The following is a 26065-nucleotide window of genomic DNA, read 5'->3' as shown; positions in this document are numbered from 1 at the left end:
ACATAATCTATATCTTTTTATCTATACTTTCAGTAACCTCTTTTGCAAACTGGGTTATTAACCCTTACTCTGCCGTTCCACATACTTTAAAGGTGTTATCAGTGATTCATGGACACAATCAATGAGGGATTATCTAATGTTTTTGAATTACAATAATGAATGGTTACTTGAACAAAACATCTACATCAGGGGTAATCAATTAAATCTTTCCGCGGTCCATTTTTGGCAGATAGCTCAGACCTTAGGTCCGGGTCCACGGTGGCGAACGAAAGTTGTTGAGCGGGGGGGGGGGGGGGTGAACGTAACACTCAAATGGGTGGTGAACGTTACACTCGTCTGAAAATAAATTCTCCGGTTTAAAATATAGTCTCCCGTTAAAAATTTTTTGGCATTTGGGTCCGTATCCAGTTAATCAGGAATGTGATTGGGTCCGGACAGGACGGTGTTCAGGTCCGGATCCGGACCGCGGTCCGCCATTTGGTGATACCTGATCTACATGGATTTGGCAAGGGTGTATCAAATATTGCCTAAAATGGAATACATAACCTGGAGGAGCCGTTATGGCCAGTTGACACCTCTGTGAATCACCCCCAGACCATGCCCAAAATACAGGTTTTATTTTGAGAAGGGAGAGCCAGTGACACATAAAAACACTGGCTGTATAGTTTAATCACACATTTGTACTGTATCTTCTTCTGTCATGTTAAGATGTGGAGCAGGTTGTCCATCACTTGTCCAGGTCAGTCATGGCCTGGTGGTAGGGAACTGGTCTTGTGACCGGAGGGTCGTGGGTTCAATTCTCAGACCTGAGGCCATGACTGAGGTGCCCTTGAGCAAGGCACCTAACCCCAACTGCTCCCCGGGCACCAGCTAGGGCTGCCCACCGCTCTGGGCACATGTGATCCACAGCCCCCTAGTAATCACTAGTGTGTGTGTGTGTGTGTGTGTGTGTGTGTGTGTGTTCTAACTGCACAGATGGGTTAAAAGCGGAGGACAAATTTTGATTGGGGTGTATAAATCACAATTGACAAAATATGGCACATTTACATTTTTTTTATTTACACCCCTGCAGGAGATGCTCCATGTGCTGGTTGACGAAAGAAAAGCCAGCAAACGCACTCTGGTCCGTTAAGCCAATCAAGCCTTTCTCACACATGGACAGGCGGTCGTTTAATAACTCCTGCTCGCAGTTGCCACCGTCATTGGATGATTTCTGTGGTTGGAGGAGAATGGAAGCAAATCACATGATGAACAGAGGCTGCTTTTCAGTATCTGTATTTTTCCAATTTGCTCTATGAGCATACAGTATGAAAAGTAAAAAAAAACAGGAATGAGAGATGACTGTAAGAAATGGAAAGAGATGGAAAGAAAGCTCATACCACTGGCACGTAAGGGGGTTGGATCTCTCTCCTCTCCAGAGCAGACCAGTCGACGATCTCAAAGAATGAGTGACCTCGGATATTAGGCACAACACCCAGTCTATAAGAAGGGTCTTGCTCAAACAGCTTTGTTCATGGAAGAAAACCAAAAGCAAGAATATTATTCATAATAGAAATATCTCAGTGTGTCTATTCATGTCTTGGTTGTGAAGTATTATTATTATTATTATTATTATTATTATTATTATTATTATTATTACTATTATTAATGTGTCATCAGGTGTGGTTTTGTGCATGCTTACTCGTTCTAGCATGTCTCTGGTATCCAGAGTGATCCAGTCAGGGAAGTCAGGTATGTCCATAATGATGGAATCAAAAATATCATCGATCTCTTCACCATCGAATGGAGGCTTACCAATCAGCATCCCATATAGGAGCACACCAAATGACCACCAATCCACAGAGAATGAATACCGCTCACCCAGAATGATCTACACACATGCACACACATTCACATTCAGGGCATACTGAATTACATTGACATTGCTACAGGTGAGAACATTCAATGTCAAATTCATTTGATGCCATCTCATACCTCAGGGGCCATGTAGTATGGTGTCCCACAGAATGTTTTGCCAAGATTGTCTCCAAAAACATTCTCTTTGCACATGCCAAAATCCGCAATTTTTATGTGACCTTCTCCATCCAGCATCACATTGTCCAACTTGAGATCCCTAATGCAGGAGAGAAATACAAAAATGTGGCAAAAATGTGGTTCAGTAGACAAGAACAGTAAAGGTGAAAATACAGAATGTCCATGTAGATTTGTTTGTGTGTTACCTGTGGATGATGCCCTTTCCATGAAGGAACTGGAGTCCGCACACAATTTCAGCTGCATAGAATCTGGAAGAAAGAAACAAACCAGGAGCCATCAGACCGCACTATAATTACACACACCTACGTTTATATTTATATAAGGCATACAAAAAAACATCATTGTGTGTGTGTGTGTGTGTGTGTGTGTGTGTGTGTGTGTGTGTGTGTGTGTGTGTGTGTGTGTGTGTGTGTGTGTGTGTGTGTTGCCTCACGTGGTTGTGTAGAGGTCAAAGCTTCCTGTTTCCCGTATGTGGAACATCAGGTCACCTCCGGTCAGGTACTCCATGACAAAGAACAAGTGCTCCTAACATGCAGACAATGCCATAAACACTTTGGTATGAGTACAAGCAGAATTACTGACTCAACAATCATCTAAATACCACAGTGACTCCATGAAGTATAAGTTACAGTAAACAGTTGTGACAATGCCTGGTGTGGTTAATTACTGCCTACACAAAAGTGTCCTGCTGGACACCCCATTACTGTTGACTGAGAGGTGGAGCAACTGTATAATGTAACCGTTAATTTGTTCTTTACTACCTCGGTCTGAAAGGTGGAGTAAAGGTGGGTGAGGAAGGGACAGTCCCATGCCAGAGCTAGCACCCGCTTCTCCACCATGGTGAACTCTACGTTATTATTCATCACGTCCTTCCTCAAGGCTTTCACAGCAAACAAATCCTTGCTGCCCTTTAGTTCAGCCAGAAAAACCTGAGCAGGGACCAAGGGAGAAAAATAGACAAACAGACCAGAGTGAAAGAAAAATAAAACACACATACACACACATCCATGAAATATGAAGATTTGATGGAATAGAGTTTGTTTGGTCTATTCTTGTGGAGATAGTATTTAACAATAGAAGGGCAAAAGGACAGACATGTAAAAATGATAAGTGAATAGTCAGGAGAAGTGAAGAGAGACACAGAGTCAGTGTGTGTGTGTGGAGGACGTGGGAGCAGCGTGACGGGGAAGACTCTACCTTGCCATAGCTTCCCTGGCCCAGTACACTGTGAAAGGTGAAGTGCTCCACAGTGATGTGTGTCTGGTGGCTGATCCTGGACAGGGGGCGAGGACTCGAACCCTCACACAGTCGACCACATGGAGATGCATCTACAGAGATGTACAGTACATTTTTACACATCCAGACATCTAGCTAACTTGGGTGAATACCTCAGCCAGTAGTTTCTGGCTGATGCCACACAGATTAGCCACTTTAGTTTGGCACTTGGTCTAACCCAAGTTCAAGTGCATATAGCTTTTTTTTTTTTGTAATAAATATTTTCTATCATTGGGTGAATTACAAAGGCAGCCCTGCTCTTCCCTACAGGGATGCATGTGACACCATATGCCCTGTGGCAAGAGACGCCAAAAGTAACGCAAAGCGTAAGCTCAGAGGGGATAGAGCTTTTTCGATTGCTGCTCCTAGATTATGGAACAACCTACCACTGCATGTTAGACAAGACCCTTCACTGCCCATTTTAAAAACAAGTCTTAAAACCCACTTTAATTCATTGGCTTTAAACACAGCATGAGACTTTGTATATTTTTAGTTTTTACTGCTTTAGTTTAATTCTTTGATTTGTTCTATTGATTCCTTTTACCGCTTTAGTTAATATTGTTTTATCATTATTTGTTTTATGTCTAATGTTCTATTCTTATGTACAGCACTTTGTTTCGGCTGCCGTTCTTAAAGTGCTCTATAAATAAAGTTGAGTTGAGTTGAGTTATATGAAAATAACTATTGAACATGTTGATATCAGCAAATTACAATATGTTATCAACTTGAGATTCACCTAGAGATGGGTTGTAGGAGTCCTCAGTCTCATCCAGGAGAACGTGGAGCAGCTCCTTCCAGGCATCGTCCAGAGCACTTGTGTTCAACGAGACCTCAGTCTCGTCCAGGAGAACCTGGAGCAGCTCCTTCCAGGCATTGTCCAGAGCACTTGTGTTCAACGAGACCTCAGTCTCGTCCAGGAGAACCTGGAGCAGCTCCTTCCAGGCATCGTCCAGAACACTTATGTTCAAAGAGACCTCAATCTCGTCCAGGAGAACGTGGCACAGCTTCTCCCAGGCCTCATCCAGAACACTGTTATTCAACGGTGCTACTGCAAAAAAGATTTTTTCAAGAAGCCATAATTAAATATTACATGAAATTAACAGGTGAATGTTTTTCATCTGAATTGTGTTAATGTGTGCTTGTTTGATATGAATAGCTACTGAACACGTTGATGTCAGCAAATTATGAAATATGGTATCAAATTGATATTCTGTATGAATGTGTCTTGGTCACCTAGAGATGGGTTATAGGAGTCCTCAGTCTCGTCCAGGAGAACGAGAAGCAGCTCCTCACAGGCCTCATCCAGAATACTGTCATTCAAAGGTGCTACTGCAAAAATGATTTTTTCAACAAGTCCTAAGTACACGTTACAATGTAATAACAGGTCAATGTTTTTTTAGCTGAACTGTGTTAATATAAGCATTAGGTAAGCAGTAGATATATGCGACATATAGCCCGGTGCGGGTTATACAACATTTTCCATTTAAAAAGACTTGGTAGGTGCGGCTTATATTGAGGTGCGCTCTATAGTCCAGAAAATACGGTATACACAACCCATTAAAAAATCCCTTCAAATACTTTTTCTAATCAATAAATATACAAAGCCAAGAAGAAAGACACAAATGTAATAGAATCGTTATTATTTGATTTATATTGAGACTATCACTATTTGTGGACCTGGGTTTGTTGGTATGTTGCCATAGCAACACCACTGACTTCATAAAAATTAACCTGTCAAATTATCAGGTTTTTTTTTCTATTTTTCACTTATTGGTTTTACCAATAAACACCAAATTCAGCTGTGTTAAAAGAACAAAATAAGCCCCAATATATGACCCCAAAATAAATTGTCACTATTGTACTCATTTACTCACTGAGGCCATGGGTGTTTTCGGTCTCCTGTATTGGTTCTGTTCCTCCGTATATCTCCTCTGTGTCTGTGTCATCCAAATCTTGGGTGCTGATGCACCAGCACCAGAGACAACACCTTGTAATATCTTCCCACTTCATTGTCTTTATGTGGACTGATATGGAATTATACTGTACATGCAATTTTATATATACCCTCATTTGTTGTGCCGTCGTTATGACGACAGAGCAGGTATTATGACGTCATGTGGAATTATGGGAATATATATTTTTTATTCGCTCTGTGCACGTGACGCTTCCGCATGCCCATATACCGGCAGTATCATTTCCGGTTATCTCGGGCTCGACTACAGAGACACGTCAACAATGACGTTTTACACGCGCTGTTTGCAGGACCTCCCTCGGGTGACGGTCAACGATGTTCATCGGATCGTCAAGACACACATGCCGCGGCTTCTTCGAGCGAGAAAGAGAAAGATTTCAAGATGTACATATCTAGTTATATTGACAACTACGAAGGTGAGTGTTCCGTGTTAGCGCTAGCACACACCTAAACGTAAATTAGTTAGCGTTAGCATTGTGTGTGTGAGTGCGTGCGCGCGCGTGTGTGTATGTGTGTGTGCGTGCGCGCGTGTGTGTGTGTGTGTGTGTGTGTGTGTGTGTGTTAGCTAGCTGGTCGTGTCTGAACACTAAACTTCGTAAGAGCTTAAACTCAAGATCAACACAAACCCGGCGGATCCCTGTGTTTAGCCCGGCCATGACTGGGTTAAACAGCGGAATCTGTGTTTGTAAACAAAGCGCAACTCGACGGTGTTCGCCGACGCGTGTTTGTTTACAAAACAACGAATATTGTGCTTTGTTTACAAACACGGAATCCGCGCCGGAGACTGCTGTTTAACCTGTCTCAGGACTGAGTTATCTCACTTCACTATTAAACACATACTGTGATTAAGTCTATTCTTTTATTTGCATTTTAGTGTGGAACAAAGATCAGGTGACAGGAGAGATGTGTGTGAGGGCGACCTGTTTTAGGTCGATGAAGAAGTCGGAGAAGCCACACAGCTCGAGTGTAGGGTGACAGTGCTTTAGAAGATAGATGCTATGAATGTTGTTTTTAGATTTATGTTTATGGGGATTAAAAACATTTTGTTGGTGAAAAGTAAGTAGTGGAGTAATGTTTTGAGTAATGTTACCTGGCAATGTGAGTATGACTTAATGTCAGGAAAAGTGAATGTTAAAAGGCAAAACCCCCAGAAACTGTATTTGTTCAGATGTTTCCTGATTTACTTTATTGTAAATACTATTGAAGCTGGTAAATTGTTTATGTCAAATGAGGGCCACATTAGGCAACACTGTAGACTATTAGTGACAGTGTATTCTAATTATATAGCCTTTCCTGGCGGATTTTATTTTGTAAACAGTTTTTTTTAAATTAAATTGCACTTGATACTGTTTCTCATTGTATTTGCTACATTTTGTATTTTTGCAGATTTCATTAGATGATTCGAGACCTGCTCATGTGTTGCTGGGACAACTTTGTGCAATCATGTGGTGGCATTGCTTTATCAAACTGCACATTATTCACAACTAAGAGTTCCTGCTGTTCCTCCTGTCCTGAGCTGCACAGAGAGTGAGCAGCAATGGCACAAGCCAAGAACTTTGGTAAGTAATAATATTCTAAACTTTGTACATTTGTGTAAAAATGTAGGGTGCTATGAAAAATGTCAATAAACACAGAATACAGTCATATTGTCACGTAGGGCTACGCCTCCTCTCGTAGCTGTCACTCTGGGTTCCCTCATGTCTGTATTCCCTGCCTGTTTATCCCGCCCTGCTCGTTGTCTCTGTGATTTCCCATTGTTTGCCACGCCCCTGTTATCATTGTTCGCACCTGGTCCTTGTCTAGTCCTGTGTATAAAAGTCCCTGTGTCTCCCATGTCCGTATTGGTCTTTTTGTTCAAACCTGTGCCTAGTCATTCCAGCTGTTCGTAAGTTTGCGCCTTTGTGTTATCCGTCTCCCGTGTGTTTTGCCTTTTGTTCCTTAGTTAGTCTGTCTGGTTGTTATCTGTACCCGTTGTCATGCCTGTGTATATTTCATGTATGGACTGCCTTCCCGATCTGACCTGCGCCCGTTATTTCGACTCTGTCAATGGAATTTCCTTTAATAAATCTCGCTCTCCTCAGCGTTTGTGTCCGCCTCCCTGTTCTGCCCAGCGCAGGTCGTTACACATATACTACTTATTTTAAATTACAAAGACATCATTTCAGATATTAAGACTGCAAAATGTAATTGATTTAAAAAATAAAAAGCACATATACCACTGCGCTGCTGACAGTGATCCACCACCCATATAATATCTGCTCAGGGGTGGTCTGGGCCATAAATGAGTGAAGACAATCAATCTATGCAGAGAAATTGAATGATCTTTAGTTGTTGAACTACTAAGCTGGCCTGAAAAGAATTGTGCCAACTAAAGTGGCCAATAATTATACCTACTCACCATAACGGAAGTACTGTTTTGCATAAACAAACTTTAGTATGCATCATTACAGTAACATACAAATGAATATAAAATACCACAGTATAGATTGAGTTATTCAACCATGCACATTAGCAGTATGAGTATAAATAAATAGTGATCTCTGTAGATATATCTCTGATCATTAGGATCCTCTGCTCTGTAAGTTATGTTGACTGCTCTTACCTAGAAGCAAAGCAGGGCACACTGCAGCTGAAGCGTCATCATAACTACTACTGGCAGATCCAGGGGCAGATGCTCATCACAGGAATGGACTGGTGTGACTTTGTTGTTTTTGCTGAGGAGGACATGTTGGTGCAGCGCATATTGAAAGATGCACAGGTAATTAACACCATTAAACAAAAGGTGGACCATTTCTTTTTTCACCTATACATGCCCAGATGTCTATAAACTCAGTTTGTATGTTTGTATATATTGTTGTATTTGTTTAAAATGTTCTTATAACCCTGATAAGGATCTGTAGAATAGAAAAACATTTGAATGTCATTGGCACAGTTCTGATATTTTAAAAAACAACTCAATAGACAAATCACAAGCACTTTGTTTCAAAATAAAATTATTTATTTTCCTTCACTTTGTCATTGTTTTACATTTCGTCAAGCTTAAGTACAAACAAGTGAAACATTTATATTAAATATTAAACATTAAAAGTGAAGCCCATTAGATGTGAAGTAACTATTTACAAAAAGTAAGTGGTCATAGTTCAAACTGCAGGAAGTGTACATGAAAAGTAAACACATGGATAACATGCATATGCACCCTTAAATATTTATCACAGATTTGCAACATTGGTCCTGGGGGCTATTCCACGAAGCGAGCTTATGAAAGCGGCGCTTATTAGAGTGAGCCTCGCTTGAGTTAGCCAAACAGTTCACTTCCGTCTAGTTCCGTTCCACTAACGAAATCCAGACTCAACCTGTCCCCGCTAATTCAAGCCCGGCTTTTGTAATCTGCGATCATGCGCGTGCACACAGTATTTACACAGCCTCACTAATCGATATTCGAAAAGGCAAGAAAATGTCGAAAGAGCTGAAAGAACGAGCAGCTTTTTTTTCTTCTGCTGAACAGGAGCTACTCATACGTCTTTATGAGGAATATAAAGACGTTATTATGAAGAAAGGCAACATGTCCTGTATTAATAAAGCCAGAGAAGCTGCCTGGCACAATATTGCAGACACATTAAATGCGTGAGCATATAATTTAATCCATTCATTGGCATTTTAAAAGTGTTATAGTAAATTAATAATGTTAATAATTTCCTGATGTAGAAGTAACATGAGCGGGGTTAGGAGAACGTGGCAACTGTATAAAATATTTTAGCAACCAGAAAGAAAACTGCTACTGCTGCTGCTGCTGGTGGGCCTCCTGTAGCAGCCCTCACTCCTGCAGAAGACCTTGCTTTAGAGCAAAACAGCGGACGCCCCATCATTGTGGGAATCGAAGGAGGAACATCATCTGATCCTGTCTGTCCTCATGATACACAGCCTTATGTTAAAGGTAGGTTCAGTTGTTTCTCAGATTTTACATTTTTGTTCTTTGTTTCTTCTGTCCACAGGCTCAGCAAGACAATTAATACATTTCTCTTTCCAAAAAAAACGCCTCTTGTTTTATGTTAATAGTGTTAATGAACAAATGCAAACAAAATATTCCCTTAACTAAAGTAAGTGTTTGCATACATGTCCCTCACAGCTCTACCATCCATGTGGTCTGCAATTAAAATGTCGTCTTCCCATTGCTCCAACTGCACTCTTGGCATTTCTTCTTTTTGCAGTATTGCCACATTGTGCAAAACTGCACAGGCTGCTTTAATGTCACAGGCTCTCTCAGGAGTCACTCTGAGATGGTGCAAGCAGTTAAATCTGCTCTTTAACTGTCCAAATGCCATCTCAATGCATGCCCTTGTCTTTGAATGTGCATGATTGAACCTCCTCTCTGCATCTGTTGTAGGGTCTGCATATGGGGTAAGAAGAAAAGGTTGGCAGGGGTAACCCCTATCCCCAAGCAGTAAGCCAGGAAAAGCACCTACGATTATAAGGAGTAGAGTTAAACACTGAGGCCAAATCTGCACTATTTTGTGTGGTTGGAGTATTCTTACCTTAGCAAACCTCTGTGCCAGTGAGGAGGCACGAAATATCCTGGAATCGTGCACCGAGCCGGGCCATTTTACCTCAATGTTGGAGAATAGAAATTGGCTGGTGCAAACCATCTAGAACAATGGCAAAAGTGACAAAGGGTGAAAGTTATTCAAACCCATGAACTGACATGCTTTACAATTTCTGTTGGGTAGGCAAAACTTGCATGTACCTGTACATTGATGCTGTGAAATAATTTTTTGGTTCACATAGTCTGCCTCCATGGGTACAGATGGAGCCTTTATCCAGATGTGAGTACAGTCTATAGCACCAATGACATTTGGAAATCCTAGACAATTCAATGCGTTTTGAATTGAAGGAATTTTAGCATGAAATAGTTGATTAAGATGAATACAAAGCACTTTGGTAAGTGCTCTGGATAAGAGCGTCTGTTAAAGTCATATAAATTTAACTCCAAGTTACTGATCAAACCAACACTACTTCTCATGAATACATGCCAGCTGTTCTGAAAAGGATGGGAAGGATGCCTCTGTGACCAGGGAATTTAATGAATATATTAAGGAAGCGCTTAAGCGCAAGGTAAACCTTTCGAATTTCGCTGCAGAACGTTGCCTTACTAAGATGTTATGCATCCCCAAAGCTGTACAGAAATGCACGACTGGCAAAGAAGCACAAAGCGATACAGACTGTTTGGGGTTTGGTAAGAGCTTTACTACGTCTAGTGGTCTTCTCAATATATGGCCCCGGTAATTTACAAAGATATATAATACTGTGTCTTCTGAACCTGTAGCATCGGCGCAGATGGAAATTCTGAAGTGAGGGGGACCAAGCTGTACAATATATGCGTTTATGCTTGTAGATGCTAGATTTCGGATGGGGTCAATATAAATCTGGAGGGGACATGTCCCCCCCGTCCCCAGTGCCATCTGCGCCCCTGACCTGTAGTGCTCAAATAAGTAGTCATCTGGAAAGCCCAGTGGATCTGTCCTGTCCTGGAATGACCTTGGAGCTGATAGCATGAATGCTCTGTGCACTATACACACTCCCTCATCTACTGGATTCTCTACAAATGGGCATGCCATGGTCAATCAGCCTTCAGCCTTCACTGTTAGCTGCTCTTTTTATAGCTTACATTTTGGATTATTTGTATCACCTGTATGAAAATCTTGGTAAGGTATTTGTCTGTATCCATTTCCTTTTTGCACCATTAAGTTAACCACACATTTACATTATTTATACTGAACATATGTAAATTGCAAAGTGATATGATTTGCTTGTAATTTGAACACAAAAGAGGAAGTATGGGGATAAATATATACCTAAAAGTATCTTCACCTAAATTACTCAGTATTAATAATTATTAATACTCAGGTACAAAGAATTGTATTTTTTGTGATATAGAGTTTATGCTAATGTATGTTTCTGCACCATAACTGCGATTAGACACTGTATTCCATTTTACACTGACCTGAATTTGTGAAGATTAAACCAATACATTAAAATGTGCAGAAACCTCACTGAATAACATTGAATATGTACTCTTAAGATCGAAATATAAATTGCATTTTGAAATATAATTATTAAATTTTGATAATAATAACCTGCAATCATTCCAAACTAATAATTACAGTACTCAATTAAATGTATAAAGATGTTATAATATATGCTACATCCACAGCCATTTAATGGATAGAACTGCAGCGGAACCTTGTTCCTCAATTCAGTTTCCCGGATGGCGAGACTGACATCACGCTGCTCAGCCAATAGAAGCGGTCCGGCTAAGCTAAGCCTCAACTCTAGCCTGGTACGGAGCAGGTTAGTTCAAACGTATATGTTGCTGTAGTAACTGAGCGAGGCTCAAGTCTAGCCTCTTTTGTGGAACCGAATTTGAGCAAAATGAGCCAGGCTTGTCTTTAAAAGCCCGGCTTACTGAGTTAGCTCGCTTCGTGGAATACCCCCCTGGAGTACCATTGCCCTGCTGTTTTTCCTTATTTAGTAAACCTACCTCAAATCATGAAAGCCTTAATTGCAGCAGGGAAACATCAGGAGAAATTCTGTAACATTTCTAAAATAATAACAAAAAGCCCTGTACATGAATGTAAAAAGTATTCTTGGGAAAGAGCAAATGTTATATATTCTGTACTCATACAGACCTTTCCACCATCCGAGGCCCATTTCTTGACAAGAGGACCATTCTGGTAGCTGGAGAGAAGACATGCCACAGTAAACAATTTGATTGATACTTCCTGTGATGGAGAGTGGTATTACAGTGTCAAATAGTTTGTTTTCTTTAATTCGTCTAATCATCCTCTCCACATGTACCCTTAGACGTGCAATATGCTGGGTCTCTCTCACATCATCTTCCAGCATCTGTGTTCTCTTGTGCAGGAAAGCAGGCCTGTGTACTTTACAAGGAACCAGGTCATCAACAAGGAATCCCTTGTCTACCATAATGGCCATGTGAGGTGTCAGTAGAGATGTGATGCCTGACTGCCTGAAGATTTCCTTGTCACTGATGGACCCCTGGTAAAGTGCTGATACAAATGTCACAGCTCCATGTGGTGCCATCCCCAACATACCTTTGAAAGTGCAGTGGGACTTGTATGTTGAAAATACTTCACTTTGCAGCAGTAAAGATGATGGAGTCTGGCAGCGAAGCTCTGTGCAGTCAATCACTACCTGTGTGTCTGGGTACCTTGAGAACTCCTTGGGCAGGTGAGTCTTGATGACTTCGGGTGGCATCCAGATACACATGGATCCCAGCAGGGTGTAAAGGCCTGTAAAGGGTGTAAAGAAGTTGGCCCACGTAATGATGATCCGGCTCACAGTGGTGCGGTGAATAAAAAATCTGTGCCCAAGATCCCTCTGTTTTAGGCCAACCGACAAGTACATCAGAAAGAGGAACAGCTCTTCAATTGGTGTTAGCTTCTGGATTGGGCAAAAACAAAGAGAAAACATACACAAATTATATTTTTAAAAGATTAAAATAATATACACAGTCCGGTCACATTATAAACAGCCCTTGTAACCGTACTCTTTGTGGATGTTTTCAGTTAATTAGGTTATATAGGATCAGATCATATAGCACTTTGTAGTTATACAATAATCAGACTGTAATCTCAATGTGACCTCAATGTGACAGACTCCCCCACCAAGGGCACTACCCGTCCCGGGGTGCCAACAGGACCCAGTGCCCCGAACCCACATCGGGAGCGGGAACATGTGCATGTGTTTCCCTACTCCAGTTCTCAACACACCTCTACCATATTGTTCTTACTGATAAACATTGTAAGCGTGTGTTAAGAGCTGGGTGAGGGAGAAAAAACATGAACTGTCAACATGGATAGCAAGGGTGAAATACCTGATTTAAGAAAATGCAAATATTTGTTACTACCAAAATAACGACATGAACTGAATTTTAGCCAGTCTTTTCAACATCCAAATAGTGCATTGAATACACCAGGGATATATTTTAGGATTCAAGCAACTGCTGCACGTTCGCCTGCTAAACTTAAAGTACATTAACTGCCTGTAAATAAAACGTATTTTGTATTCTACTTAGTGCACTACACAATGAGTGGGGAGCTATTTGTGTCATGATCTAATCAAACACAGCTACACGGTTACGCGGTTATGTCTTGTGATTATCCGTCTCACCTGTGGCTCGTCTCGTCATCACTTGGGGTTTATGGGGTCTGTCTATTTAATGTACGTTCGCGCAGTGTCCTGTGCTCGTCGTTGTCTGAGTCATACGTTTTCTGTGAGTAGCTGTGTGTTTTACGTGCGCCATCTGCGCAATATATGTACTCATATTAAAGTGACTCTGAGTGCACGGACAGCGAGCTATGTACGGAGGACGAGGGTAGTTCGCCACCCACTGAGCGTTCTGCCGGGACCGTCAAGGGGAGTAACAGCCTGGGGGTGAGCGCTCCCCCTTACCGCTCCGAGGGGAGCGCGATGGACGGCTCCCGGGGTGGGAGCCCAGCCACGCCCATGAGCTGGAGCCTGGGCAGTGAGGAGGAAGAGGAGATAGAGGTTACAGACAGCGCTCCCACTGCCAGGTTAGGAAGGCTCACACCCGGTGGAGGGTTCGCGCTGCACCCGGTGGAGGGTTTGCGGCGAGGGCAGGAGGAGGACCGCCCACCGCAGCGCCTGCAGCTCCCGCTCCCGACGTAAAACACACAGCTACTCACAGAAAACGTATGACTCAGACAACGACGAGCACAGGACACTGCGCGAACGTACATTAAATAGACAGACCCCATAAACCCCAAGTGATGACGAGATGAGCCACAGGTGAGACGGATAATCACAAGACATAACCGCGTAACCGTGTAGCTGTGTTTGATTAGATCATGACCCAAATAGCTCCCCACTCATTGTGTAGTGCACTAAATAGAATACAAAATACGTTTTATTTACAGGCAGTTAATGTACTTTAAGTTTAGCAGGCGAACGTGCAGCAGTTGCTTGAATCCTAAAATATATCCCTGGTGTATTCAATGCACTATTTGGATGTTGAAAAGACTGGCTAAAATTCAGTTCATGTCGTTATTTTGGTAGTAACAAATATTTGCATTTTCTTAAATCAGGTATTTCACCCTTGCTATCCATGTTGAAAGTGCATGTTTTTTCTCCCTCACCCAGCTCTTAACACACACATGTTTATCAGTAAGAACAATATGGTAGAGGTGTGTTGAGAACTGGAGTAGGGAAACACATACACATGTCTGGAGGAGTGCAAGGATCAACTTAGGAATCGGTGTTGGTTATATATATATTTTTGCCACACACTATGTTTGCCACATATGAGCATCTAATGGCCTTCTGGAGTCTTATTGAGCCATCAACATCCAAAATGCTTCGTGTTGGTCAGGCCAGTGGAGGCTCCCACTTGAGTGCCCTTGAGGAAGCGTTGTCAAGACCCACTGTAAGTACATCTGTTTTTTTTTCTTTCTCATATTTAATGTGTAATCTATACATGCCAGTCAGATTATTATGACCACCTCCTTGTAAATCAAGTCTTTGTGGATGTTCTCAGTTGCACTGATCATATAGGTGAACTTTAGGGTGGTAGATCTCCAGGACCAGGATCCAGCACCCCTGTTCTACGGTATCAGACTGTAGTCATAAAAATACTTTTTGTATACTTTATTGATCCTATTTAAACACTACAGAGCAGCTATTATTCAGGATTGGATCAGATAAAGCTTGATCCAATGTACATTTTTAAACACTCAGATTTACTGCTTGCTAAAAAAAGTCCACTAACCCAGTGTTTCTCCAAACCTGGTCCTGTGCATGCCCTGAACATTTGAGTGCTTTCACTGCTTTAACACCCCTTGCAACTTGAAAAGTGTGCTGGGAGCAGCAAAGACACTAAAATATAAAGGACAGGGCGTCTACAGGACCAGGATTGCAATTACCAATAATTTACAGCCAAAGGTATAATGTGTGCAGTGCTCTGTGAACACTGATGAATATCTAGATGACTTAGAAACTGTGAACAGACAGATCAGTTATTGTCTCTGACTTTACACCTACAAGGTGGACCCACATGGTAGGTATGCCTAGTAAAGTGGAAAGTATGTGGACAAAGCCACATTACCACACCACTACCACATCAGGGTCACGACCAGAGGCGGACGAAGTACTCAATTTCATTACTTGAGTCAAAGTACAGATACCACTGGTCAAATGCTACTCCGATACAAGTGAAAGTTGCATGTTCAAAATCTTACTTAAGTGAAAGTACTGAAGTACTTGCTTTTAAAAATACGTATTAAATCACATTAAATAATGTGACGGAAGTACACCTTCCGTCACATTTGTATAAAATACTTTATAGTTTAAAAGTATTATACATCCTACCAAATCCTCTTTGGGCATAATATTCATACAGTCTTTGATAATAATCCATAAGGCATATTCCAATGATGTACATCATTCAGGTAGTGGTAGCAGAAAAGTTTAACCTACACTTTAGTTTAAGGAACAAAAACATTTTCTAAAAACACAATTCACTGATTAGCCTAGCCTAACCTGTTTAAGCAAATTATGTTACCATATTAAAAGTCAATAATAAAATGACGGTTTTCTCTCTTTGCTAGTTAGGTATTCAGTCATCCAATACAACATTATGCTACAGTCAATATAAACAAAGACAAAGTAAAATTAGCAGTGTGGCATCTTGGTAGTCTAACCTTGCTACAACCTTTTGCAGTATGGCTAAAGCCCACCAACTCCATGCCACCCAACATGCTAACAAACTCTTTTCAAACTAGAAATCACAGCCACATTAGAATTATTGACATTAATTCTACACTGACATTAGAATGGAAACATTATTTGACAAGATTCGATTAACCCACACAGTTTCCCTTATTGATGTTTCCGTAGTTTGAATTACTTGCCAATATAATGTTAACATTATTTATAGTGATCCTAGCAGACCTAGCAGTGGAGTGAGCAGGCAAAGTCATTTCACTAGCCTTACTGCAAAGCTCCTCTGACTACATAGTCACTTAACAAAACATTTAGGCTGCATACCGTAATATACTTCCTCAGGTGGGACGGTGAATTTTGGTATGCAGTGATATAGTTTGTTTTTGGCAAACAAAGCATGCATTTAAAACGATAGAAATGATTCATCCGTTCAGAAAACTGGAACATTTTGTCGAGATACGGCCATGGGTGCAAAAGAGCATGCCAGGGTTGCCAGCTCTCACGCATTGAGCGTGAGACACACGCATTTGACCGTTTTCACACGCTCTCACGCCACAGTTCCGATATCTCACGCCAATAAAAAAATCTAGTTTATTTACCTCTGATCTATATCTATCAACCACCGGCGATCGCGATATAATACTTAATTTGTGTCCATTTTTCACCGCCCCGGTAACGTTCGCCACCCCCCGATCAACAATTTACACTCGCCACCAAGTCCAGGTTCAAATCTCCCTCCAAGCGATCTTGAAAAGTTGGCAACCCTGGCATGCTCCATCACCGCCGTCTCCGCTCATGTTGCTGTTATTTAGGAAAAGAACGACTAGCGACACCGAACTTGATTTTACAACTCACAGACACATCCTTGATTGCTGATAGGCTGTCACCTGTGAAAATACTATCGGGGGAGGGGAGGAGAGTTGTGTGTGGAAGTAACGAGTAACGAGAGCTGGACAGAAATGTAGTGGAGTGATAAGTACTGTATTTGTTATTCAACTGTAGTGAAGTGAAAGTCATAAGTATTTTTTAAAAAATCAACTTAAGTAAAGTACAAATACTCAAGAACTGTACTTAAGTACAGTACTTAAGTAAATGTACTTCGTTACTGCCCACCTCTGGTCACGACAGTGCTGGCAATGCTCACCCAAACAATAGCTGCTATTTACCGTAGAACAGGACAAAATCTGGTTAATAAAGTATACAGAGAAAGAGACAGATTACAGTCTTTTTTTTTTGTTAATGGCCCACCTCCACCCCCCAATCTTTGGAGGACAACTTTGTTCTTATGTACAGTTCAAATGACAATTAAAACAATTCTGTATAATATAGTGATAACAATATGCAAAGTGATAATTATTGGGGTTAGGTGGACCAAGAAAAGAGGGGGAGAGAAAGAATAAAAAGGGAAAAGACAGAAGGGCAGGAGGAAAAACAACCAGCTCAAATGACTACTGCAAAGAAGAGCAGAAAGTGTACCCAAGACATATAGCACACATGACTGTGATGCATGTGTATGTGTGAGTGTGTGTTTATGTGCAACCTAAAAGTGCAACATAGTATAAATGTACGGAATATGCTTACCAGCAAGGGTAAGAAAGCCGCGACAACATTCCCCCAGAGGCCAGAGGCAGGCAGAGAAAGACCCGGGAATCCCACCCACCCACGGCCCCTCCAGGAGCAGTGGAGTCCCAGGGCCGCACATCCCAGTGACCCTCGCATGCCCGCCCCTGCAGGCGGGAGAGGGAGACCCCGGAAAGCGGGGTCACGCAGGGTCACCTGCGGAAGAGAAACAGGTTAGCAGACTCTTCTAAAAGCAAGGCAAGCTACAAGACTGGGAGAATGCCGCCAAAAAGAGTTCCACCAGCAACGAGTCAACCACAGCAAAGAGAAGATGACCCGCTTCTAATCTCTAGCACCGAAGCTGCGTCTGGCGACCCACCCGCAGATGTAGAACAGCTGTGTGCAATGCTCCAGAGCTTCATGACAGAGCAAAAAGGAAGGGATGACTATTTCCAAAAAGAAGTAGCAAAACAGGAGCAAAGATGGTGCTCAATGCAGCACCAGTTCGGTTTACTGCAGGAAGAAGTCCACAAGGACCGGGCTGCAGGGAGACGCGAACAAGACTAGAGTGAAGAAACAACGGACTTCGCTCATTCTCGGATTATACGACGCACTCAAGCAGAGAGTGCAGACCAAGCAAATGAAAGTGAAACACGGCAATCTACATCGCAAGTTTCATCACACACAGTGTGGCCAACACCAAGACTGCCAACGCTAAAAGAGTCAGATGACATCGAACACTTCCTCACAATGTTCGAACGCATAGCGCAAACGGCAAACTGGCCAAGTGGAAGTTGGGCGCTACATCTGGCCCCGCTCCTGGAAGGAAAAGCCAGGGCGGCTTACGTAGCTATGGATGGTACGGACATCAGCGACTACCACAAAGTAAAAGACGTTATCCTGCGAAAATACAAAATAAACAAAGACACTTACCGCCAGAGGTTCCGGATGAACGACATACTCGAGGCAGAGACACCACGGGAGCTCTACACTAGGCTGAAAGGTCTCTACGAGAAGTGGATGACGCCACAGGAGAAGACTAAGGAAGAGATTGGCGACGTGATCATGCTGGAACAGTACCTGCGCATGGTCAAGCCAGAGCTCAGGAGGTGGATTATTGAGCGTAGTCCCGGGTCAACTCTCCAAGCGGTAGAGATGTCAGAGGCATTCGTGGCAGCGAGACAGACAGAAGGCAACTTCCGCTTTGACGAAGTCAACAAACCGCGTCAGCACAACGAGTTTGGTATGTTTGCTGGGGGACGGGGTAGTATTCCGATGCCACAATATAGCAGACCACCTACACACGGGCGCTCGAGTGCGATTAATGTGAGAGCAGCTAGCGATAGACGCCCCGCAGATAAAACACTACGGTGCTTTAACTGTAACCAAACCAGCCACAAAATTAGTGCTTGTCCTAATTTATCGAGTAGCTCCAGTCGTTTGTCGTACAGCCTGTGGTGGAAATTTGGTGACCTCCTGGTGCGTGTATACACAGGCGACGCCAGACGCAGTTCATAGGGAACTGTCAGGATCAGGGGATCTAACTCGACAAGAGTCGAGAGGTTTGGCGGTCGAACTCCACGGGGGTGGGGGGGGGGGGGTTATACAGGTGGCACCATCGGTGGTTACCGGACAGGGTAACTGAGTGATTGGGAGTTTCACCCTCGACTGGGAGTCGAGCACCAGGTGGCCACACGCAACTGTGGGTTGACGAGCACACAGTTTGCATAAAACCAGTGAGAGTGAAGGTCGCGCTCTGTGTGAGTGTTTGTGGTATGAGAGAGCGTGGGTGAGTAGTTGTCTCTCTCCGCAGAAGCAGCAAAATGGGTGCATGTAATAGTAGCCGTACTGACGGTGAGGTCAGTGAGATACTGTGTGAACATCCTAGAAGGGAGTGCAGTGATTTGTTTTAACGGGGCATGGATTAACCCTGAGATCTCCGGGGGAGAACGGGCCTGAGTCCGTTTGAGATCTTATTTGGCAGGCCGCCAAATACAGTAATGATGCAATGATGCCATGTTGAATTATTGTGCAAACCTGTCCTCTCTCTTGTCACAAGTTCAAAGGGCGGTGAAAGAGGCGTTACCTAAGGTCCACAGCACAACCTGGAACATGGATTCACGCCAGCCATTGCAAGAAGGTTCTTGAACCTGAGCAGACGAAGAGCAGTCCTGAAGCATCCCAGCTTCTGTAGAGTGAAAGGAGGGTGTTCAGGCGCCTCAGCTGAGTGGGTGGAAGTGCAGATAGGGCGTGACCCGCACTCCAAGCACAACGGCTGTCAAGAATGGTCAACAATCACCCACCATGAACCCTGTGCTTTTGCTCATCCAGGGATGGAGCACAATGGCGATTGTTGTTGATGGCTTTCTGTGGGCCTTGTATGCTGTCACTTCTGAGGAGTTGTGTCTTGCAGGCTGCAGACACGGCGCCAACACCTGAGGACCTCACGATGTGGACGGATGTCAAGGCCACAAATCTACCACCTGATGTTGATTCTGTTTGTAATCAGGTGTAGTTTGTTTGACCATCCATGTACTTTCTGTAAGTGACACTACGATCGAAAGCCTGTATTGGAGTGGTCTGTAGTCGATGTGATTTGTCCATAAAGGACAAAAAGGACGGAAATGTGGTGGAAATTTGGTGATTTCCATTTATGTCAGGCTTTCTTAGTATACATTAAACACATTAGATATAGGTGTTAGATCTTTTTACATATACGTGTGTTAATCATGGCACTGAAGCCATTCTCGTGACTTCAGTAGGGCTCAGATGTGTGTGCGTGTGTTCTCTGGCCTCGGCTGAGGCCTAATCTGATGTTCCTCTGGTGTTCCTAAACTGACCTCGCTGGAGACGGCTAATCTCTACTTGGAAGGGACTACGGCGACACTCAGTCTGTCATGACATCACGAGGATGCTGAGCTTGGAGGGGACATGCGTCATATGCATCTGTCAAATCAGTGTTAATTATTTCATGTATTGTCCAATCACATTTGGTTGATCACCTCGTGTTCACCTCGTGGACACCGTGTGTATTGATGATTAAACGTATAAAAGATGAGAGTTTGGAATGGGGAATTAGCTCTCTCTGTGACAGACACCTGGCGTGTTTGTAACGGAGATCTCAGGGGTTAATCCATGCTTTGTTGAAATAAATCATTGTACTTTATTATCTAACCCAACTGCTTCTGACTTTTATTGTGCTCACCATTTAAGGGTTTCAGAATTTCTATCACAAGCCCAAGGAGAGTTTAGCTTTAAAACTGTTGATGATACTAAAGACAGCACAATTACTGTAAAAATAGGCAGTAGAAAGTTCAAAGCGCTCATTGATACGGGAGCTAGTCAGACGCTGGTATCGGCTAAATGTTTTCCCAACAATGAAGTAGTACACACCGGGAAATTACGGGTAAAGTGCATACACGGGGACGAGCAGGTATATCCCACAGCAGAAGTAAGCATAGAGGTACAGGGGCAGGCTTATCTGTTAAACCTGGGTATAATTCAGCAATCTCCCTACTCCGTGACTTTAGGCAGAGATGTACCCGTTTTAATAGACCTCTTAGCAGATAGGCAGAAAACAGCTGATGTAATGGTTGTAACCAGGCTGCAGGCTAAGCAGGAGAGTGTAGCAGGGGAAAATCAGACCCTCTTGAGGGAGTTACCCTATAATGAGACTCCTAAAATTTAAAAAGTCCAAACGACAAAAAAGGCAAGATAAAATCAGAGGCACTGCTATAGAGGAACAAGTAGAATGTCCTGATATAGAGGTAGACGCATTGCCTGGTAGCGTGGCGCAGTTACAACGTCAGGACAAGTCACTTGAGCCACTATTCCTAAAGGCAGAGGAACAGAGATCCAGTTCACAATAATTAGGGACATTCTTTTCCGAGTAAAAGGTGAAATAGAACAACTTGTGGTACCTGTAGGTTTGAGGCAGGAAGTACTTAAATTAGGGCATTCTGACCCATGGGCAGTGTTGGAAAAAAGAAAATTAAAGGCTAATAACTTGATGTGTCAATTTAGTGTTTTTCAGGAAGACTGTGGGAAAGCAGGAGTAAGGAGGCCTCAGTGGCCTTGAGGAGAACAGAAGGGGCCTATTCAGTGCAGGATGTGTAGCAAGCAGTTTTTAGATAACCAGGCACACAGACTGGGAGAAGAGGAGCAGGTGATTTTCCATGGAGAGCAGCCAGGATTGGGGAGTTATCGAAACTTAACAAATCGAAAACTTATGGACAGAGAGTATGAAAGAAAGGACATCGCCCAGCACGAGAGGCTTTTCGCTTGGACACTGCTGAGATCCACTTGGGTTAGGTAGATTCCTAGGCAACTAGCACCAGTGCACTGAAGAGTTTGTACCACGTATACTTCTATTATATTGCATTCATTAATATTCTATATAAATCATTTTAAAAGAACTTTTTGTTGTCAAGACTTTGCTTGGACCACTCAGTCAAAAACCAGTCGGTTCATCGGGGCGGTGTTGGGGCCCGTCTGGGTCGGAGAAGAAAATTCCCAACAAATTGGTAGCAGAGGATGGTTTTTGGCTGGAGTCGAATTCTGCAATTAGGACAAGAGAGGAGGTCAATCCGTCCGTGAGGTGACTGAACTAAACCGCGCGGTCTGAAAAAAGGTAAGGAGCCATTCTCTCCTATTGGCTGATGTTACTACGTCATAGGCTAAATTAAAGTTCAGTCACTAAATGGCCGAGGCGAAATACTCTCTGTAAATTTAGTATTGAAATTGTATACGTGTTACAAACTCGATATATAGACAGGAGGATTGCCCTACGACTCATAAAGTCGGGAGGAGGACGCCCTGTAAACTGCAGTAAACGGTTGAAGAGTAGGCAGCCCACGTTCTAAAAAGAACCTTGGTTCTAAAAGAGAACGGTGGAGGACGCGCTCAGAGAAAGTAGGCAGCCCACGTTCTAAAAAGAACCTTGGTTCTAAAAGAGAACGGTGGAGGACGTGCCCAGAGAAAGAGCAGGTAGCCCACGTTCTTAAAAAGAACTTTGGTTCTAAAAAAAGAACGGTGGAGGACGCGCTCAGGTGACGAGTAGGTAGCCCACGTTAAAAAAAGGGGAACTATTGTTCTAAAAAAAAAAAAAAAAAGAGAGAACGGTGGAGAATGCGCTCGGTCACGGTTAAATGAATGAGTAGGTAGCCTGGGATTCCAAGAATAATAGATTATTCAAAGAAATTCCGGAGGACGCGCTCAGCCGGTTTTGGGGGGCCCCCGTGTGTTTTGTTGAAATTGCGTGCGTGATTGGTGAAACTACAGCTGTATCTGTGTATGCGTGTTTGCAAAATTGCAGTGTTGGGTTGGTTTTCATGTACCGTGTGGTTTTATGTTGAATAAAGACCTGTATAAATTGTTTGAGCATACGTGCTATAATAAAACTTGAGAGCCTTTCATTGGGGGACTTACAAACCCACGCCCATAAATCCATGAGCCTCTTATGTGAGGACATTTGAACCCCTGAGTAAATTGCATGAGCCCCCAAGAAAGACGTTCATCATTGTGTACACAAGCACAAGAGAAACATTTCATAAGAGGTTAAAGTGTAAAACAAAAATTATTATATATTTTCATGCATGAAATTATAATTTGGTTTATGACGCTCCGTAAACGTACGATTTAAGTGCTGGAAGTGAAACTCGCGTGAGCTGTGTTGAGCTGAAGTTGTTTGGAGTGTGGAGATATTAACTTGTGTCTGTCTGCCCTTGGGGTGCGCGCTGGCGAATTAAAGCGCTTGCGAACACGACGATAAAGTGATAAAGTTTACTGAATTAATTTGGGGGTATTAAAGTGCTAGTGAGTACAACGAAAAAGTTTTAAAATTTACTGAATCGAATCGAAGCAAAAGTAATTTGGAAGTAGTTTAAAAACCGGAGTTATATCATGGATAACATTAAGGGTTTGGAGGATTATTTGGTTGATACTATGGAGAAACGTGCTGTGCCGAAAATGAGGTCAGACACAGTGATGTATGTGAAAAAATGTTTTGAGAAGATGCGATCCGAAGGGTTGTGGCCAGACCCGGATGATCGCGGTGTGTATCAGGTTGATTGGGAGCACATCGAGAAGCATTGGGTCACACAGGTTAATAAAGAGAAAAAAAGATTAGAGGCTAGCGGAGCCCTAACTAAGCAAAAGCGTAAAATCCAGCTGGAAGAAGCTGAAACTTATTTGTCGTACGTGAGAACATTTCGAAAAATTTGTCAGAAGATTAATGATAAAGAACGATTTGAAACCAAAAAGACAGAACTCCCTGTGCCCCCTCCCTATGCAGAAAAAGCGTGTGAACCCAGTGCTCCTCAATGTCCGCGTGCAGCGCTGATGATGCCTGTGTCTGTGAGTGAAATGAGTGACGTTGATGTGGACGGGGCTTCTGCACGTCCAAAATCAGTGAGAGAGCGTGAATGTGATGAGGGGAGACAAGTGGTAATGGAGGTTGTCAGTGATGTGGCTATGGATAAAATAGAGAGTAGACTAGCGAGGCTCGAAGACCGTGATCGCGAGAAAGCTGGAGAAACAGAGATAAATAATGCATTGCAAAGAATTGAACAGCGAATGGATGAGAGTTTGAGTCTGAGTGCCCCCACCCGGTTCGAACAGACGTTGAACAGAGCAGAGAAAGTGGTCTGTGACGTGGAGAAGGCCATCAGGCAGGAAGAGGCTAAGTTGGAAAAAGAGCGTGCGAGACAGCAAAAGAAATGCGCTGCGGATGATAAAAGGAGAAATAGAGGCGCACCTGACTGTAGAGATACATTGATTGTGACTGGTGAAAATTTAGAATGGGAAGCGGAGAATGACGAGGGTGGGGCGAACAGACGAGTGAAAACTCCCTCTTCAGAGGAGAGCGAGGTGGGAGATGAATGTATTAACCTGTCTGAATCCGAGGAATGGGTGAGAGTGCCCGCCTACTATGACAGGCACGGTGTAGTCACGCGATCAAAAGCCAAGAACATGTCGACCCCTGGTGGTCATTATCCGATAATGGCAGTGCCAGGGAGCAGTTACGCACACACATACGCTCCGTGGACACACAGAGATTTGCACACTATGATAGATAAATTACCCAATCCTAAAAAGGGCATTCAGTATTTCTTGTCTAAATTTGAACAGTACACGGCTGGGGACATGTTGGGTTTGGGAGACATAAGAACATTGTTTAAAGCCATGGGAGTTTTAAGTATGTTGTCTACAGCCGAGAAGGCGGCTGGAACAGAGCATCTGGCCAATGAGGCTCCGTTCGGTAGAATAAGAAGTGCTTTGTGGGGACAGCTGAGATTGCAGAATCAGGACACGTTTGACACGGCAGCCTTATCAGGGGTTAAACCTAAAGAAGATGAAGACCCGATGTCGTACTTAGATAGGTGCAAAGAAATCTGGCAAGCTAAAACTGGCGTTAGGCATGATAAATCAATCCCAGTGCGGGCTATGTACAGAACAGCGGTCGTGGCGAGTTTATCTGAGGGAGTGCAAACGAAACTAAAAGATGTGGTCGCGCTGGATCAAAAGGAAGACAGTGAATGGGAAGCTGCAATTACACACCATATGAAGCGTGAGGCAGAGAAGGGCGGAAACACTGATAAGTTGATGAAAGATGCATTACTTAAATTGTTAAGGGAAAGGGACAATTCAAAGCCTAAAAAGCAATTAGTGTCAAAGGAAGACACTTCTGTACAGGCAGTGGCCGTAGAGCCGCCCGCGCAACCAGTGATGCAACCCATACAACCCATGATGCAACCTTATGTTATGCCACAACAGGTCAACAGCTGGGCGGCGCCACAACAGCCCGGTTACTACGCCCAGGCAGGCCCATACCGAGGCAGAGGCAGGTCCAAAGGTAGATTCAGGGGAGGCAGAGCAGGGAACTTCCAAACCACACAAAGCAACGGCTGTTTTGGTTGTGGCCAGATGGGCCACTGGGCAAGAGATTGTCCGATGACGCAGCAGCAGCAGCCAATGCTGTACCAGCAGCCGATGCAGCAACAGCCAGCATACCAGCAACCAATGCAGTATCAGCAGCAACAACCAGTACAGTATCAACAGCCAATACAGTACCAGCAACCCCAAAACGTAAATTACCAGCAGAAACCCGCACTCACACAAGGACAACAGGTTGTGCCTCCTGGCATGCAATACATGCCAGCGCCACCTGGTGGCCAATGAAGCTGCCCGATGTCCAGTTCCCCCACATGCAGTGAACCAGTTGTATGTCTATTGGTGGAGGGGGAGCCAGTGGAGTTCTTAGTCGACACGGGAGCCACCACGTCAGTCTTAACAGACAGGAAGTGGAAAGGCTACTTGTCGAAGATGTCACTATCCACTACTGGATTTCTGGGAAAAACTACACTGCAGCCACTGACTGTGCCCTTGAAGGTGTCAGTGGGCTCAGGCCCACAGGTCGAGCACACATTTTTGTTTTCAGAACAGTGCCCAATTAATTTGTTAGGTAGAGAT

At 43.3% G+C, this 26065-nt stretch overlaps 2 protein-coding genes across 20 annotated transcripts in view; both read right to left on the bottom strand.

The window, feature by feature from the left end:
• Positions 1-1044: 1044 nt before the first annotated feature.
• LOC143493462 (protein kinase C delta type-like) lies at positions 1045-5414 on the bottom strand. Of its 2 annotated transcripts, none has more exons than XM_076991882.1 (11): positions 5184-5414; positions 4543-4635; positions 4046-4357; positions 3232-3362; positions 2796-2963; positions 2468-2559; positions 2220-2282; positions 1975-2113; positions 1682-1870; positions 1380-1505; positions 1045-1213 (listed from the first exon to the last, which is right to left on the bottom strand). In XM_076991882.1, the coding sequence occupies exons 1-11, from the start codon at positions 5377-5379 to the stop codon at positions 1055-1057; spliced, it is 1668 nt and encodes a 555-aa protein (XP_076847997.1). In that variant the 5' UTR covers positions 5380-5414; the 3' UTR covers positions 1045-1054. The 2 variants fall into 2 exon arrangements, with proteins under 2 accessions (XP_076847997.1, XP_076847996.1); XM_076991881.1 differs by having other exon boundaries at positions 4543-4638; positions 5184-5413.
• A 2834-nt stretch (positions 5415-8248) lies between these two features.
• Positions 8249-26065, bottom strand: part of LOC143493463 (uncharacterized) — a 29816-nt gene continuing 11999 nt past the window's right edge. For 3 of the 18 annotated variants that reach the window (XM_076991886.1, XM_076991883.1, XM_076991884.1), the window contains 3 exons: positions 17618-17812; positions 9814-12739; positions 8251-9740 (listed from right to left, as the gene is read on the bottom strand). In XM_076991886.1, coding sequence (XP_076848001.1) covers positions 11834-12739; positions 17618-17755 — 1044 coding nt within the window. In that variant the 5' untranslated portion in view covers positions 17756-17812 and the 3' untranslated portion in view covers positions 8251-9740; positions 9814-11833. Of the gene's footprint in view, positions 9741-9813; positions 12740-17617; positions 17813-26065 lie in introns of all 18 variants that reach the window. The other 15 variants (XM_076991894.1, XM_076991895.1, XM_076991889.1 and 12 more) reach the window with 15 other exon arrangements.

This window comes from Brachyhypopomus gauderio, unplaced genomic scaffold (genome assembly GCF_052324685.1).
Source record: "Brachyhypopomus gauderio isolate BG-103 unplaced genomic scaffold, BGAUD_0.2 sc87, whole genome shotgun sequence".
Lineage (NCBI taxonomy): Eukaryota > Metazoa > Chordata > Actinopteri > Gymnotiformes > Hypopomidae > Brachyhypopomus > Brachyhypopomus gauderio.
This window is presented reverse-complemented; position numbering and strand designations above follow the sequence as displayed.